General features: G+C 40.7%; 1 protein-coding gene across 6 annotated transcripts in view; it reads left to right on the top strand.

Annotated features, from left to right (window-relative positions):
* Positions 1-16,768, top strand: part of TNRC18 (trinucleotide repeat containing 18) — a 454,956-nt gene that overhangs the window by 55,737 nt on the left and 382,451 nt on the right. For all 6 annotated transcript variants that reach the window (XM_089684713.1, XM_089684717.1, XM_089684716.1 and 3 more), the window contains exon 4: positions 1,868-3,511. In XM_089684713.1, the coding sequence (XP_089540839.1) occupies positions 1,868-3,511 (1,644 nt within the window). The remainder of the gene's footprint in view (positions 1-1,867; positions 3,512-16,768) is intronic.

Genomic DNA, 16,768 nt, shown 5'->3' with positions numbered 1-16,768 from the left:
ATTAGGGGTGAGTATTCACTACAAATTTGCCCGATATCCCACTGTTTTGAAAGGTATAGGAGGTTTTCCACATGATTGCCAACATCCCTATTATCAAGTTCACTTAGGACAAAACTCCCCCTGGGATTGGGACTTTTTTAGGCAATATAGTTTAAAAAAAAAAAAAAAAAAGCAATTAACTTTTATAACATATTATCTAAAAGATAACATAAATTCAGTCAAATTGTTACAGAAATCACTCCTGGTACTCTGTTCAGAGTCTCTGCTTGCATGATATACTGTAATGCTGTACTTCAGTTTTCTGTAACAATTGACTGATGTGGAAATTGTGTTATCTTTTAGATATTCTGTAATAAGTTATTCTTAATTGCTTTTTTTTAAAGAAAACTTTGTCTATATATTGGCTAAAAATTCCCAATCCCAAGGGGAGTTTTGTCTTAAGTGAACTCTATATCCCATTGTTTAGTTTACATCACAGCAGCTGCTTTGTGAAGCATGATAAATACAAGATAGGGTTGTCTTTTAAACTGTTCCCCTTCTGTTTTAGACTTGACTGTTCCCATTTGTGATATTGACATGCCCATCTTTCCTAGCTCTTAAAGCGGTATTAAACCCCAAACCAAAAATGTAATCTATTGCAGTTTACCAGTCATTAGATGTGACTGCATCAGTTTTTTTCTTAGCATAACCCCTGTCGGGTTTTTATTGCTGTCTTTTGAGAGATTTCCCCCTCTCTATTTGTCCTTTTCACCATTATCATTGAAAATAAAAGTAAAAAAAAAATCCCTAATTTTGGGTTTGCCCCATAAAAGTAATAGAGGGGAAATCTTCCGATGGGAAAACTAGTTCTGGTGACCTGGGGTCCCCAAGGAATTCCCTTAATTTTTAGGGATTTCAGCTTACTTTCTGTTTGCCTATGGGACAGGAAGTGAATGGAAATCTCTGCAATGGGACATAGATGAAGAAAAATCTGAAAGGGGTTATTACCCTCCCTTATTTTATCCAAAATGGGGAAAAAAAAGTTTTGCATATAGTTCTACTGTAATATTGTCACAGCATATTTATCAATGAAGCCTATAAACATAGTTTCTAGACTTAACCTAGACAGTTGTCTCTATTAATGTTTGCAACGCAGAGTGAGAACAGGCTTTTGTGTCCCAGACCTCAGTGCATGTGGTCCCCATAGGAAATTCAGTTTAAGGGCATGGTTTGATGTGGGGCTGGTGGCATCAAAGAGTGATACTTGTGTTTGTGCACACATGCAGAAAAGGTGCTGGGGAATGTTTCATTGATATACTAGGACTTGTCCATCCTATGAAAGTCAGAGTTTAACACTGCCTTAAAGTGGAACTGCACTGCTTTTAGGAACCACAAACCAAACATGCTATTTAATTCATTGTTAATATTAAAAGAAAACTCCCCCATCCATCCATGTCTCCATGCTTTATTTTGCTGAGAAATAATTTTGAGAAAACACCACCTGGCATTTCTGGCAGTGGCCAACTTGAGTAAGGGCAGATGATATAGCATTTACCTCCTGAAATTTATCTGCCCTTTGCACAGGTAGGTTGAGGTGAGAAATCTCCCTCTCCTCCTGAAGACTGTTGTGATGTGTGACATCATTTGTCTAGGCATGGAAACCAGAAAGTAGCTGAAGAAATGTAAAAAAAAAAAGTTTAAAACAAGTAAATATGATATACTTTCCTATCAACTTACGAATGCAAGCAGCATAAGGATTAATAATAGTCAATGTTGATGTTGATTTTTTTTCTTTTACCATCGTAAATAAACTGAAAATAATATTTATGCCATCATAGTGTATGAGTGACCAAACCACTTAGCTTCTTTTTTTGTATAATTTTTCTAGATGGCTTTTGCTTTTCTGCTCCAGTGTCAACCTATCATCCTCGGCCATCTATAGGGAAGACTTCGACAAATCAGACACTGAATTCCCGTTTGAATGAGAATGATGCAATGTGTCACTCCTTCAAAAATTCAAGAGACGCTTCCAAAGACTCGAAGGAAAAGTTTTGCAGAAATGAACTGTTGTGTAACACATCAAAAAAAGATGCACGGATATCTGAGGACACACTTTGTGGTGAAATGGCTGATCATGATTCAGAGACTAAAGTGGAAAAAGAGAGGAAGAAAAGTGGTTTTCCTCGGGTGCCTAAGGTTGGGGACAATGTTTCTGCCTTTATTTCTGAGCAAGCTCTGATCCACTGGTCGGGAAGCAGTGAAAAGTCTCCAAACACTCTTCAGACCTCTCTGTTAAGTAGTTGTAACCATGGGAGTGATTCATTTGGTAGATCGCTTGGCTCTGAGGATGACAAATGTGTCAAAGAGGCAAGCAGGCTTGATGAAAATGTAAGGACTTTGCTACCTGCAAGTTTAAATCGAGTAAAACGCAGTGATTCTGCGGTGACACCAACTACTACTTTGAATGTGTTGTGCAGCTGCTCTTCATTACATCCCTCAAATTTGTTGTGTAAAATTGGCTCTTCTTCCCCAGTGCTTTCACAGCCTCCCCCCACTTCTGTGTACAACATCAAAGTGCAAAGCAGAGACAGTGATAAGATCAAGACCACAGTAGCCCCAATTTGTGAGCCTCATTTTGAGGTATCGAAAGAACAGAATGATTCTACACAAGTTGGCAACCAAATCCATGACTTTAAAGGGAAGGAAGTTGGCAAGCTGGATGAAAAGGCTGATGTCTTGTATTCAAATTTTCTCCAGGAAGTTTCTAACCATGAACCTAAAAGAGTGGAGGGATATAGGGAGAAGGGGTCTGTAATTTGCTGTAACTCCTCCATAAAAAGTCAAAATGTATCTGATTCACTAATAGACACTCCCGCAGCTAGCTCTTTAGAAAAAAGAACATCCATATCTACAAAAGATGCTGGTGTTACCTACTGCAGGCAAGGTGACCACTCTAAAGAAAAATGCAAGACCTCTGGGTTTTTAGATTCTCATCAGCACACAGGACATCCCCTTGCAAACCTCCCAGAACAGAAAGTGAAGCATTTAGAAATCACTGATTTTATGTCTTCGCAAATGGATGGTTTATCAGCACAACATTTCACGAGTCATGGAAAAGGGGACGCAAAGAAACTATGTGCGGAACCAAAGACTTTGAGTTCCAACAAAGCCCTTTCTGATTTTACATATCCGTTTATTCACTCTGATGGCTGTGCAATGCAGAGCCTTATTAAATACAGTGGAAATTTTGAGAAAGAGGCAGCTTTTTGGAAAAGTAGTGACAAGAAAAGCCCTTTTGGGGGACTTGGAAGCATGAGGTTGGATCAATCTCAAGTGAAAGCTGCAAAGGGGCAAAGTGTGTCCCATCAGGATGTTAAGAGAGACCCAGATAGACCTGGAAGTACTAAATCATTTACAAAGGATACAGTGGGTTTCCAAGGAGAAGTAGAAGGGCGTAATCCACCTGTAGGAATCGCTGTGGCTGTTGCCCGACAGAAGGACAACAATGGAAATAAATCTCTCTCTTCTAAAGGTAGGGTCATTTTGTGTTACTGCTTCATATGTATTTCAACTGAACTATTTTGTTAAAGTGTGTGCCAAGTTTTGGGTATATGGGTTTTACCCCCTCCCTTTTGTTTTTTTCTTTTTTTTTTTTTTATCGCTATCTGGGGCTCTGTCAGATTTTTCAAGTGACTAACAATTTTACTACAGGAAGTAGTTTACATGGAAACAGACAGAAAAAAAATCTAGCAAGGGTTATAACTACCCAATGCTGTACTAAAAGAAAACCTATGTGTTACTTTTGCAAAGTTTAAGGGTAAAGTAAAGCTTTGAGCATTACCATTCTGCTATGTTACAAAACATTTGCACTAATAACTAACTGATATTTTATTAAGCCTTAGTTGATTATATTTTTGGAGTTAATATGTGGGGGTGTGCAAATTATGTGACTTGTTTGGGGGGAAAAAATAAAAGGAAAATAAAAGCAAGCAAAAATAAAATTTATATATCTATATCAGTACTTTAGAGTAGACCACAAAACCTAAAAGATGTTATGTGTGGAGCAGAGTCATCGCCAAAGTGGAAAAAAAAATGATCTGACGTTACTCTGCAGAGCTCAGTGAGGAAAGCTGATTTGGAGAGAAGGGACACACTTGTCTGCCTGTCAATTACAGGCTGTGGGTGGGAGATCCTCTTGTCGCCTTTTTTGTCTGGTGTCAGGAAAACTTGTCAGAAGTGATTCATGCAAATAGCAGAGGAACGAGGTATCAGAGAGAAATGACACTTAGTGCCCTGTATTTAGACAAGTACATTCTATAGAGGGATATGCTTTGTTCATATTTCATGTCTGAGGTTTAAAACTACTTTAACTAGTCAACTCCTCACTGTTTTCCAATGCCAGCATTAAAGCTGTTTATCCAGATCAGTGCAAACTCTGTAAATCCTTGAGCTGTACCTCTTCCCCATACTGTGGGAAAGGTCTGTAATGTTGCTTCAGACCATGGAATCTGCACTCACCTTGGCACTTCAGCTTTGGAACCCAGTCCTCTGAAGACCCCTTTGGCATGGCCACCATGACTGGCAAAGCCTGGACTTGTAAATAATTCAGTCTCATGAGCAGGTAAGAAAAAAAAAAAGTTTGAAACCTCACAGTGCTTTGTTCACTTCACAGTGAAATACCCTCAGTTGTAGCTTTGGCTGCAACGGGCGAAATGGAGTCAGTGCAACATTTGCTCTGCTGAAGGCCCACACAACACTCAACACTGATTTTTCTCCTACACCAGAGCAGTGGTCTGTTTTAACATCAGTCCCAGCATTCGATTCTAGCTCTATTTTAGGCACGCAACAAGCAGGAAGCAGAATTCTCTGCATCTGTCACATTTCCTTGGACCAGATTATGGTCTTAATACAGCCATGTTTGTCCAGGGCTCAAACATTCCATACCTCTTCTACTCTTTTCTCAACTGCAGTCGGATCCTGATATGCCAGTCCTAGAGGATGTACAGTGGATATAAAAAGTCTACACACCCCTGTTAAAATGTCAGGTTTCTGTGATGTAAAAAAAAGACAAAGATCAATCATTTCAAAACTTTTTCCTCCTTTAATGTGACCTGTCAACTGTACAACTCAATTGAAAAACAAACTGAAATCTTTTAGGGGAGGGGGAAAGTAAACATAAAAAACTAAAATAATGTGGTTGCATAAGTGTGCACAGCCTCTTATAACTGGAGATGTAGCTGTGTTCAGAATTAAGCAATCCCATTCAAAATCATGTTGAATTGGAGTCATTACACACCTGCCATCCTTTAAAGTGCCTCTGATTAACCCCAAATAAAGTTCAGCTGTTCTAGTAGGACTTTCCTGACATTTTCTTAGTCGCATCCTACAACAAAAGCCATGGTCCGCAGAGCGCTTCCAAAGCATCAGAGGAATCTCATTGTTAAAAGGTCTGTCAGGAGATGGGTACAAAATAATTTCCAAGGCATTAGATTTACCATGGAACACAGTGAAGACAGTCATTATCAAGTGGAGAAAATATGGCACAACAGTTACATTACCAAGAACTGGACATTTATCCAAAATTGATGAAAAGACGAGAAGAAAACTGGTTTGGGAGGCTGTCAAGAGGCCTACAGCAACATTAAAGGAGCTGCAAGAATAAATGGCAAGTACTGGCTGTGTGGTACATGTGACAATCTCCCATATTCTTCATGTGTCTGGGCTATGGGGTAGAGTGGCAAGACGGAAGCCTTTTCTTGCGAAGAAAGACATCCAAGCCCGGCAAAATGTTGCAAAAACATATCTAAAGTCTCCCAAAAGCATGTGAGAAAATGTGTTATGGTCTGATGAAACCAAGGTTGAACATTTTTAACCATAATTCCAAAAGATTTATTTGGCACAAAAACACTGCACATCACCAAAAAACACCATACCCACAGTGAAGCATGGTGGTGGCAACATGCTTTTGGGGTTGTTTTTCTTCAGCTGGAACTGGGGCTTTAGTCAAGGTAGAGGGAATTTATGAACAGTTCCAAATACCAGTCAATATTTGCACAAAACCTTCTGGCTTCTGCTAAATAGTTGAACATGAAGAACTTCATCTTTCAGCATGTCAACGACCCAAAGCATCAATCCAAATCAACAAAGGAATGGCTTCACCAGAAGAAGATTCAAGTTTTGGAATAGCCCAGACCTGAATCTGATCGAAAATCTGGGGTGATCTGAAGAGGGCTGTGTACAGGAGATGTCCTCGCAATCTGACAGATTTGGAGTGTTTTTGGAAGGAAGAGCGGACAAATATTGTCATAAGTCAAGATGTGCCATGCTGATAGACTCATACCCAGAAAGAGTGCTGTAATAAAATCAAAAGGTGCTTCAACAAAGTATTTGTTTAGGGGTGTGCACACTTATTCAACCATATTTTACCTTTTTATTTTTACTTCAACTGAGTTGTACAGTTTTTAGGTCACATTAAAGGTGGAAAAAGTTCTGAAATGATTTCTTTGTCTCATTTTTTTTACACCACAGAAACCTGACATTTTAACGGGTGTGTAAACTTTTTATATCCACTGTAGACAAAAGGAAATTAAGAGGATATTTAGGAAATATTAGAAGCTGTAAAATAATTCACTCCCCAGGTGTCACTATATTGAAGGATCTTCAAGCAACATGCTTGCGAATGTTGAAAAGCTCATTGCACTGTCTGCAAAAGCCTTGGCTTTGCATGCAAGCTGACTCCTCTCTGCTATGCCTCTTTGGCTGCAAAACACTGCAAAACTTTCCTTGTCTTTGAACAGCTAGAATGTGCAGCCTGACAACTGTCTGTCCTGAAAGAATTTTCACTCCTTTCAAAATCTTTTCTGAACTCTCTCCAGTGGAAAAAGTTCACAAAGTGAGCCATTCCTGTAGTTGATCATGCTGTCTCTATATTAAACAAACATCTCACTATACCTGTTGAGGATATTCCTTCTTTCAAAGATTCTGCAGGTAGAGAGCTTGAAATACTTCTAAAAGCTCAAGTTTTAAGGATAGATTCATCCCTTACCAACGTATTGCACCCTAAACACCAGAGCACCATGCCATGTGACAGCAGGTAGGGGTTCTTCCTGCAGCCGCTGCCACATTTGAAACAGCTGTTATTCATTCACTGCAATCTTGAATGGATAAACTACAAATCCCCTCTGCCACCGCAGCACACATTATTTTTCTCAATGGACTTTGTGTGCGTTGTTTTGTGCTTTGTAGTACATTGACACATACAGAGGTAGGTGAATAGAGTTGTAGGCATTTTCCGCAGGAGCTATCCACCGACTTGTGGGTGCTTTACACAGGCTATAGTGTAAAAAAAAAAGTGAATTTTTTTTTAACCTGCAAAATCATGTTAATATTTTACGATAATAAAAAAATATATGTATGTATGTCCTTCGGATACAGCTGATCACATGGGCCGGGCCAATCACAGCCGCTTTTGCCATGTGACTAGCTGTGTCCAGTCACGACTGATCACTGGGTAAATAGGCAATGCTGGAGGAGAGCAGAGCTGGTAAGCGGCATTTCACAGGGGGACATCTACACAAGTCATCAGGGCACTGATCATCATGTTGCCCCATCAGTGCCACCTAACGGTGCTCATCAGCGCAGCCTATCAGTACCCATCAGTGACTCCTCATCTGTGTCCAAAAGTGCAGCCTATTAGTGCCTATCAGTGAATGAAAAAAATTACTTGTTTCTAAAACTTTATAACTGAAACTAAAAAAAGCTTTTTTTTTTCTCCATAATTTTTGGTCTGTTTTGTTTAGCAAAAAATTAAAAACCCCAGTGTTGATCAAATACCACCAAATGAAAGCTCTATTTGTCCCCAAAAAATTATAAAAATTTAGTTTGGTACAGTGTTGCATGACCGCGCAATTGTCATTCAGAGTATGAGAGCGCTGAAAGCTGAAAATTGGTCTGGGCAGGAAGAGGGTGAAAGTGCCCTGTAGGCAAGTGGTTAATCTTAGACTCAACCCTGCAACCAGCTGTTGCTCAAATTTCACTCTAACTGCACTAGGACAATGAACAACCAACATGACCCTTTATTTCAGGAATGTGCTGTTGCACAGCCTTATGCTCTGCTTTTCTGTGTAGATGACTCTAATCTCCATTTACTTGCCTTTGTGTGGTTTACGGATGTTCTAGACCAGGGGTCTCCAAACTATGGCCCTCCAGCTGTTGAAGTACTACAAGTCCCATCATGCCTCTGGGAGTCTTGCAAGGCCTCATGGGACTTTGGAGTTCCTCAACACCTGGAGGGCCATAGTTTGGAGACCCCTGTTCTAGACCAATGGGTTCAATTGGTTGTTTCAGCAGGGTACAAATCGAATTCAAAACTGTCATCTCACTGCTTACTACTTTCATATCAGCCAAAAACTGCGCATGTACAGATAGATCTGAAAAATGCCTAGAGCCGCCTCTTGTTTCAGGGAGTCGTTGTGCCAGTACCACCATATCCAATTCAGGGGATTCTACTCAAACCTGTTCACAACATCAAAAGCCTAGTGGGGATAATTGGCATATTAAGGATTTAAAATCCCTCAACAGATTGCTTCAAATTCAGCAGTTTAACATGTAATCCACAAGGTAAGCAATTGCTTTCTTGAGACCAGGGGAATACATGATGTGTGTGGACATCTAAAGGTTAGTTGTGTATCTAAATGTTAGTGGTGTACCCCAAGGTTCAGTGTTGGGACCCTTACTGTTTTTTATATTTATAAACGATATAGGGTCTGGGATTAAAAATATAATTTCAGTCTTTTCAGACTATGCACCAAGCTATGCAGTGGAATAACGTCCTTACAGGATGTCTCAAATTTACAAGCCAACCTCAATGTCCTGTTATATTGGGCAACTATGTGGCAAATGAGGTTTAATGTTGATAAATGTAAGGTTATGCACTTGGGGGCTAAGAATATGCATGCATCATACATACTAGGAGGGAGTACAACTGGGGGAATCAGTGGTGAAGGATCTGGGAGTTCTGGTAGATCACAAGCTTAACAATAGCATGCAAGGCCAAGCTGCGGTTTCTAAAGCGAGCAAAATCCTCTTGTATTAAAAGAGGTATAGACTCCGAAGAGGGAGATATCATTTTACCCCTGTACAAATCATTAATTAGTAACACCTCATCTGGAATATGCAGTTAAATTTTGGGCACCAATTCACAAAAAATGTTGAACTGGAGAAAGTACAGCGAAGGGCAACCAAACTGATAAGAGGCATGGAGGAGATCAGCTATGAGGAAAGATTAGAGGAACTGAATTTTCTCTTGAGAAGAGGAGATTAAGAGGGAAATGATCAACATGTATAAATACAACAGTGGTTCATATAGTGAACTCTGTGTAGAGTTATTCACCCTGAGGTCATCACAGAGAACAAGGGGGTACTCTTTATGTCTGGAGGAAAGGAGATTTAATCAGTCACTGGAAAGTTATCACAACAGACACAACAGACACAAGTCTGTCAAGCTGGTGAGGATTTTTGCAATCCGTAGCAGTCCAAGGAACATGGTCAGGAAGAGAAGCCAACCTTTCCATTAACATCTTAGAACTCAGAGCAAGTTGGCCCTGCAGTACTGGACTCCCTTTTGAAGGGGCACCCAATCAGGGTGCAGTCAGTGCCTAGGTTGTTGCCTAAAACTACCATCGAGGGCACCCCAATCAAAAGCTGCCTAGCCCTGTCATCCCTGCAAGGAGAGGAGAGAAAGCTGTGGGGATTTACTCTCCTCTCCTTACAACCGCTTGTGGCAAGTGGGATGGAGAAAAAAATGGCACAATCGTTGACAGAGTTCTACAGCTGAGAATCCGGAGCATTGCCACTCAATCTGCTTCCATCCTCCGCCTGCTGGTCGACACCAAAGTATACATCCCCACACACCTTTCTCTCCCACTCTCCGCTTGGCATGGGATCGTTGCAGTGAGGTTTCCCGTACCACTCCTGTGTGAACTCAGGCTATGATAAGTCTGGGATCGCACAGGAGCAGTTGGGAAACCGCATGCGATTTGGACAGGAATCGCATTCCTGTTCAAATCCAATGCTATTCTTGGGGGGGGGGGGGGGGGACAGTTTGCGTCCATACATTTTTGTATTGACGCAAATCGCACCACAAAGTGTCCGTTTCAGGTATCGAGAGCATTTTTACGAGTACCCTTGAAAACACTTGGTATCAGCACCGATATCAGTATCAGTGCATCTCTAGTTGCTAGGATGCTATATGTGTTGAAAGAGCGTCCCCAGCATCAGTGGAGAAAGCATGCTTCTGTTTTGAATTCCTGTGCATGCTCAGGCCACTCTCTTCTGTCTCAAAATTATGAAGCTCATTGATGTGTATTTCTAGGAGACAGAACTGTAGTGTATAGTCACTCATAGTAATACATGGCTGTACACAGGTACAATATATGCTGTGCTTGTACACTGGCATAAATCCCTGAAGACAGCTTGTGTGCATCCAAGTTTCTAGGGATTTATGCCCTCATGTGAGTTTATGCAGGCGTGGCGCTACACGTGCGTACAGCTATTTATTACAATGACAGAAAATGTGAAAAAATATGAACTGTGTGAGAAAAACTAGCAGTAACATATTTGCTATGATATAGCTATTTAAAGATTTAGAACCTCCTGTGGCCAAGACTAGTTTTAGTAATTGTGGGATCAATAAATCCTGCTTCAAGATATAACTGGTGAGCATGGGGCAAGAATGTTCTGTAGATTAAACAGCCAACTGCTCTTCCTTTTTTATTAGCAACTATAAAAAGCAATGATGTGCTGGTGCTCCTAAGATCCAGTCCGTTATGAGTTACCACATCAGTTTCTTTGATATGTCGTCTTACGTTTTAACTTGGTGACACTAAACAATATCCTTATTTTCCAAAAACCATCCAAGCACATGTTCCCTAATAGTCCTGCAATCTGTTTGTTTTTTTTTTTAATTTATTACCTGTTTTCTTTGTAATGTCTTCTATGAGCTCTCTAACCTCAATTTTTTTTACCCTCTCACTTCCTCTAGTTTGGATTGTAAAGTTCACGGTTAATAGCAGTTATGTACATGGCTCCATGCATTCTACAAATTCCATAGTCCCTAATCGATCTCAGGGGTGAGCACAATAGAGTGGCTACATTCCTACAGTGGGACATTGGAGAATTAATGTAGCCAACCTCTAATAGAAAATCGGATCACAACAGCAAAAAAAGGAATTTGCAGATTTTTTTTTTTTTTGTTTACAAACGGTTTTATTGTACAAAAGTAGACTGTAAAACAGTACATTTTCAAATGATACTTACAGCAAAAACAAGGCACTTTTGAAAAGTACAATACAGAAAAGTATATTAATGTAAGAAAGAGAAGAAATAGAAAAGAGTAGGTTGCAAGTACATGAAATACGTAGATGATAAGGTAGGTTGAATGATACATCTGTCAACAGTATATGCCAGTCAACTTTTATTGGGAATGTTGTTACTCATGCAATAAATGTCTATAATCCCTCCATGACTCCCATTTTTTATCAAATAAGTGCATCTTGTCCAGTAGGGTATAATGAATACGTTCCATGAGCATTACAGCATCAATTCTGTGTAAAACGGAGGCCAAGGGTACAGAATTGGACCTCCAATGTAAGGCAATAGACCATAAAGTGGCAATACATATAGTATGTATCAATCTCATAATGGCATCAGAGACCCCCAGGATATGAGCCACCAATAGACAGGTCTGTAAAGACAATCGTACCGGGGTACCGACCAGTGAGGTAGCCACCTCAGATATTTTGCATCAAATCATAGATATGGTCGGGCAATCCCAAAATATATGAACCAAAGTACCTGTGAGGCCACAGCCCCGGAAACATAAAGGGGATGTTTGTGGGAACAATACATGTAGTCTTGATGGGGTATAATACCATCTGGTTAAAACCTTAAGGGCCGTCTCACGAACAGAAAGAGATCGAGAACACTTACATATGTTATCCACCATGGAATCCCAATCTTCCTCTGAAAAAGTGATACCACTATCCTCCTCCCATTTTTGTCTATATAGGGGGGATGTATGAAAAAGACAGATCAAAGATTGGTGATAAAGATCAGAAATAAGACCCCTACCCCTAGCAGAGTCTCGGCTGATACGTTCAAAAAAGGAAATCGGAGAAGATGGTATAAGGCCAAAGTGTGAATTAAAAAAAATGTCTAATCTGTCGGTAACGATGGTACTCACGAAGCAGCGCAGCATATCAAAGGTAATATAAGATCCTCCTCTTTGAAAATCAGAAAATTTGATAAAAGATCAATCATACCACCAACAAAGCGTTTGAGGGGAAGAAAAAGCTGCAACAAAAGTAGGATCACCAAAAAGTGAAACACCTGGGGGAATAAGAGAGACCAGATTCAATTTAAATTTGTATTTGGACCAAAGTGTCAGTGAATGGGTCACTATAGAGTTCTGAAAAGTAAGCGATCGCGGGGAAATTTTGGACCACAAAATACCCGGTAAATAGACTGAGATTCAAACTTGATCCATGGGATCTGAGAGTTAATAGTTGCCCATTGTGATAGTTGCGCAAAACAAGCCGAGAGGTAATATAGCCAAAAATTGGGAAGACCGAGGCCTCCCGTCCGTTGTGAGCGGTAAAAAACAGATGAAGCAAAACGTGGACGCTTATTACCTCAGATAAGGTTAGTTAAAATTGTTAATAGTCCGCTGAAAGTGGTCCAAAAACGTTTTCGAGACCGGAATTGGAAGTGCTCTAAAAAGATAAAGTAGTTTAGGCAAAATATTCATTTTAATCGCCGTGACTCTACTCAGGAAGGAAATGGGGTAACCATGCCAAATCTTGAATAGAGTAGAGAGACGTGATACACATGGTCGATAATTAGCTGCAAACATATCCGAGTATCTGGGAGTGAGATTAATACCTAAATAGGATATCCGATCCATGACCCAACGAAATGGAAAAGAACTACGGAGAGATGCACTTAGGGGTCAGGAACATTAACAGGCATAATCACTGATTTGGTAAAATTAATAGTAAGACCTGACGCTATAGCAAAATCGTTCAATACGGCACATAAATTAGGCAATGAAGTTAACGGGTTAGTAAGAAAAAGCATAACATCAGCATACATGCTTATTTTGAAATGTGAAACTAATAATGGGTAGCCAGAAATATCCGGATGTGATCTGATCGCTACTGCCAAAGGTTCCAACACCAGCGCAAATAAAAGGGGTGAAAGAGGACAGCCCTGATGGGTACCTCTACCCAATGTAAAAAAATCAGAATTACAGCCAGGAAGCCTTATTCTCGTTTTAGGAGAGTCATATAGGGCGTGTATACCAGCTAAAAACTCGTCACTGAAGCCCATTTTCTGTAGCAAGGAAAATAAATAATGCCAAAGGCCTTGTTTATGTCTAGACTCATCAACAGAACCTCTTTAGAATGTAAATTGGCATCTTGAATAACATTTAGTGTGAGGCGAATGTTATCAGTAATGAATCTGTCAGGAATAAAACCCGATTGGTCCGGAGAGACCAAAGAGGAGATAATAGGGGCCAACCTGTCTGCCAAAATACAGCTTAATATTTTCAGATCGTTATTCATTACTGAGATTGGTCTATAGTTTTGTGGTAAACTGTGGTCTTTCTGTGGTTTGGGTATTAAAGACATATTAGCCAATAGCATCTCCTCAGGGAACTTACTCCCCCTGCAAAACATCATTAAATAAAGTTATCAAATAGGGAGCCAACATAGAGGCAAAATGTTTATAATAACTAGCGGTGAATCCGTCAGGACCCGGTGCAGTAGAACTTTTTAGCGCGCTAATCGCACGGGTTATTTCCTCCAGAGTACAGGGGGCATTAAGAGAGGCAATCTGAGAAGGTGTAAGATCAGGGAGGGGTATAGAATCTAGCCATGAGTCGGATGGCGAAACGGAATCCGACTGTGGAGGAGCTAATAGATTAGAATAAAAGTTTTCAAAAATACCCAAAACTTCCTGAGGTAGAGAGGAAATAGCGCCCGAGTTAGTGTGTAACTTATAAACATGTGGGGGGCGCAGAGAGTGGTTCAATTTCCTTGCAAACATGGATGCTGAGTTGCTATGTAACAAGAACGAGGCCTTCGACCAGCGGAGAGCTTTTTCAGTCTTTTGGGAAAGCAGGGTGTTCGATTCTAAACGCTTTTGGGACAATAACTGTTTATTAAGAAGAGATGGATTAGCAATATGACTTCTATAATGTGCTTCTAATTCTCGGGCAAGAAGTAGAATTTGCTGCCATCGTTTTCTATTTCTGGATGAAGCCATAGAGATAAGGTGGCCACGTAGGACCGCCTTATGGGCTACCCATAGTGTGGTTGAAGATAGATCAGGAGTCGAGTTAGACTGAAAATATTCCTGAATAGACGTAACCACCTCTTGGCGAGAGTCAAGATCAGTAAGCATAGAGTCATTAAGTCTCCAAGAGAAGGGGGTAGGTGCCAATCCTATAAACGTGATGGATAATGCCATAATATTGTCCGACCAGGGGCTTAAATGGATGCAAGCTGTCCTAGAATTAGCTAGTAAAATAGGGGTACAATAGATATAGTCTAATCTAGCATAAGAGTCATGTGGGTGAGAATAAAATGAGTAATCCCTGGCTCCCGCATTGTCCGCCCTCCAGGCGTCCACCAATTGGAGGGCATCTAGTTTTTTAGTAAGGGATTTTGGGAAAGCCTGGGAGGAGTGCAAGGAGGAGCTTCGGTCCAAAAGAGGGTTTGCTACCAGGTTAAAATCACCACCCACCAATAGATGGGGGGACAAAAACCTTTCCAGAACATCAAAAAATTTAGAAAAAAAGGAAGCTTGTGCCGAATTTGGTGCATAGATATTAGCAATCGTAAGTTCTTGACCTGAAAGGGTGTCTTTAAGAATGATAAACCTACTGTCGGGATCACGATACACATGTTGAACCTCATAGGGGAATGAATTATGTAGAAAGATGGCTACTCCTCTACTTTTAGAGGAATGTAAGGTATAATACCCCTGCCTATAGGATTTATGAAAATGTCGGATGTTTTGCGGCTGCAAAGTGTGTCTCCTGTAATAAAATAATTTTAGCCCCTAGTCGCTTATATTGAAGAAAGGCTGTTTTGCGCTTATTTCGTGAGTTGAAACCCTGGACATTATGAGAAATACATTGAATTACCATAGTAGACAAAAGTTGTAACTATCAGCATAAAAATACACATTGAAAAGACATCTCCTAGAATTATTTGGCTAGACATAAGGACCCACAAGTCTACATCAGACAGATTTACAGGCAGTAGTACCAGTCTAGGGGACATCCAGACCCCAATATGGGGGTCGTGACGTCCACTAACCGGCACAAAACCAACATCATGCACTAAAGGTTTGAAAAGAGAAAAGACAAAAAACAATAGACGTGAAGCTTTAATAGCTACTACAATTAAGAGGATAACTGAAAAACATGGATCAGGTAGGCAATTTGCCATACCTGAAAAAACAAAAAATTCAAACATCAAAGGGCCAAATGGGCCCAAACCCTGTCTCTGTAAAACATGGAAAACGGAGCTGCCACCCCACAGTCGGGTGGTGACACCTTCGGCCATGTCAGGCGGCAGGGTGGGGTAACGTGTTCAAGAGTTTGGAAACCATGAATAAATGGGCGGTATTAAGAGGGTCTGAAGACCCTTGTTAAGCTTTAACACATCCAGATATCAATGAGAAAGCATACATAGCTCTCAGAAACACAGAAATATCACAGCAGTGACCACAAAAATGCACATCCTAAAGGTGTAAGAGATACAAATGAGCAAAATCCCTGTATCCTGGTTCGTATGTTCATCATAGTATAACTGTGGACCAGGACTAAGGACTATCAAAACAATGGGTAATAGGCAAATGAGCATGGTCTTGTCAACCCGGTTCTTGTCGGACTTTCCTTCTATCCCTCCGTGGAGATGAAGTATGCCAAATGGGAGAGACACGAGGGGTGGAGGGTGGACGTTGAGGCAATGGGTCGTCTGCCAGGCCCAATTCTGCCAAGATTTCTCTACCTTCGGGAAGGGATGTGGCTATATATGTGCTCCCATTATGTGGAACTATCAGCTTAAAAGGAAAGCCCCATTTATAGCGGATATGAGCTGAGAAAAGGGCAGTGGTAACTTCTTTCATTTTTCTACGTTTCTCCAACGTAGCCGGAGAAACATCTGGAAAGATTTGTAAAACCGAGCCTTCGAAGGTGATCGTTGGGGTATTGTGAGCAGCTCTAAGTATGTCTTCTTTGGTCAGAAAATCCTTCATACACAGGAGAATGTCCCTAGGCAGTTTATCATTAGGAGGTTTAGGGCGCAGGGCTCTATGGATGCGGTCACAAGCAAAGGACCCAGGGTCACGATCCGGAAGGAGTGACTGGAATAACTTCGTTATGGTTTGTGAAAGATCAAACACAGACTCCGGAATTCCCCTGACTCGCAGATTATTCCTGCGATTGCGATTATCAAGGTCCCCAACCTGCGCCTGTAATTGTAAAAAGGCTGTTTGTAGATGATCATGATCTCTGGAAAGTTTTTATGCAGTTCTGATTGGAATTTAGCGGTCAGCTTGGTTTACATAGTTTCCAAGCAAGATTCCAGGTCCCCCTTTGTGAGTTGCTGTGTATATTCACTGACCAGAGCTAATAAAGGAGCTGTGGTATCCTGCGTGGGATTGGACAAGGATGCTCGTTCTGTATTATCTGGAGACATGCTGCAAATCTCGTGTGTCT

The sequence above is a fragment of the Staurois parvus genome, unplaced genomic scaffold (genome assembly GCF_062004578.1).
Source record: "Staurois parvus isolate SC_StPar_1 unplaced genomic scaffold, SC_StPar_1.0 ptg000353l, whole genome shotgun sequence".
NCBI classification, from domain to species: domain Eukaryota; kingdom Metazoa; phylum Chordata; class Amphibia; order Anura; family Ranidae; genus Staurois; species Staurois parvus.
The sequence above is the reverse complement of the archived record's forward strand: the minus strand, read 5'-3'. Positions and strand labels throughout refer to the sequence as shown.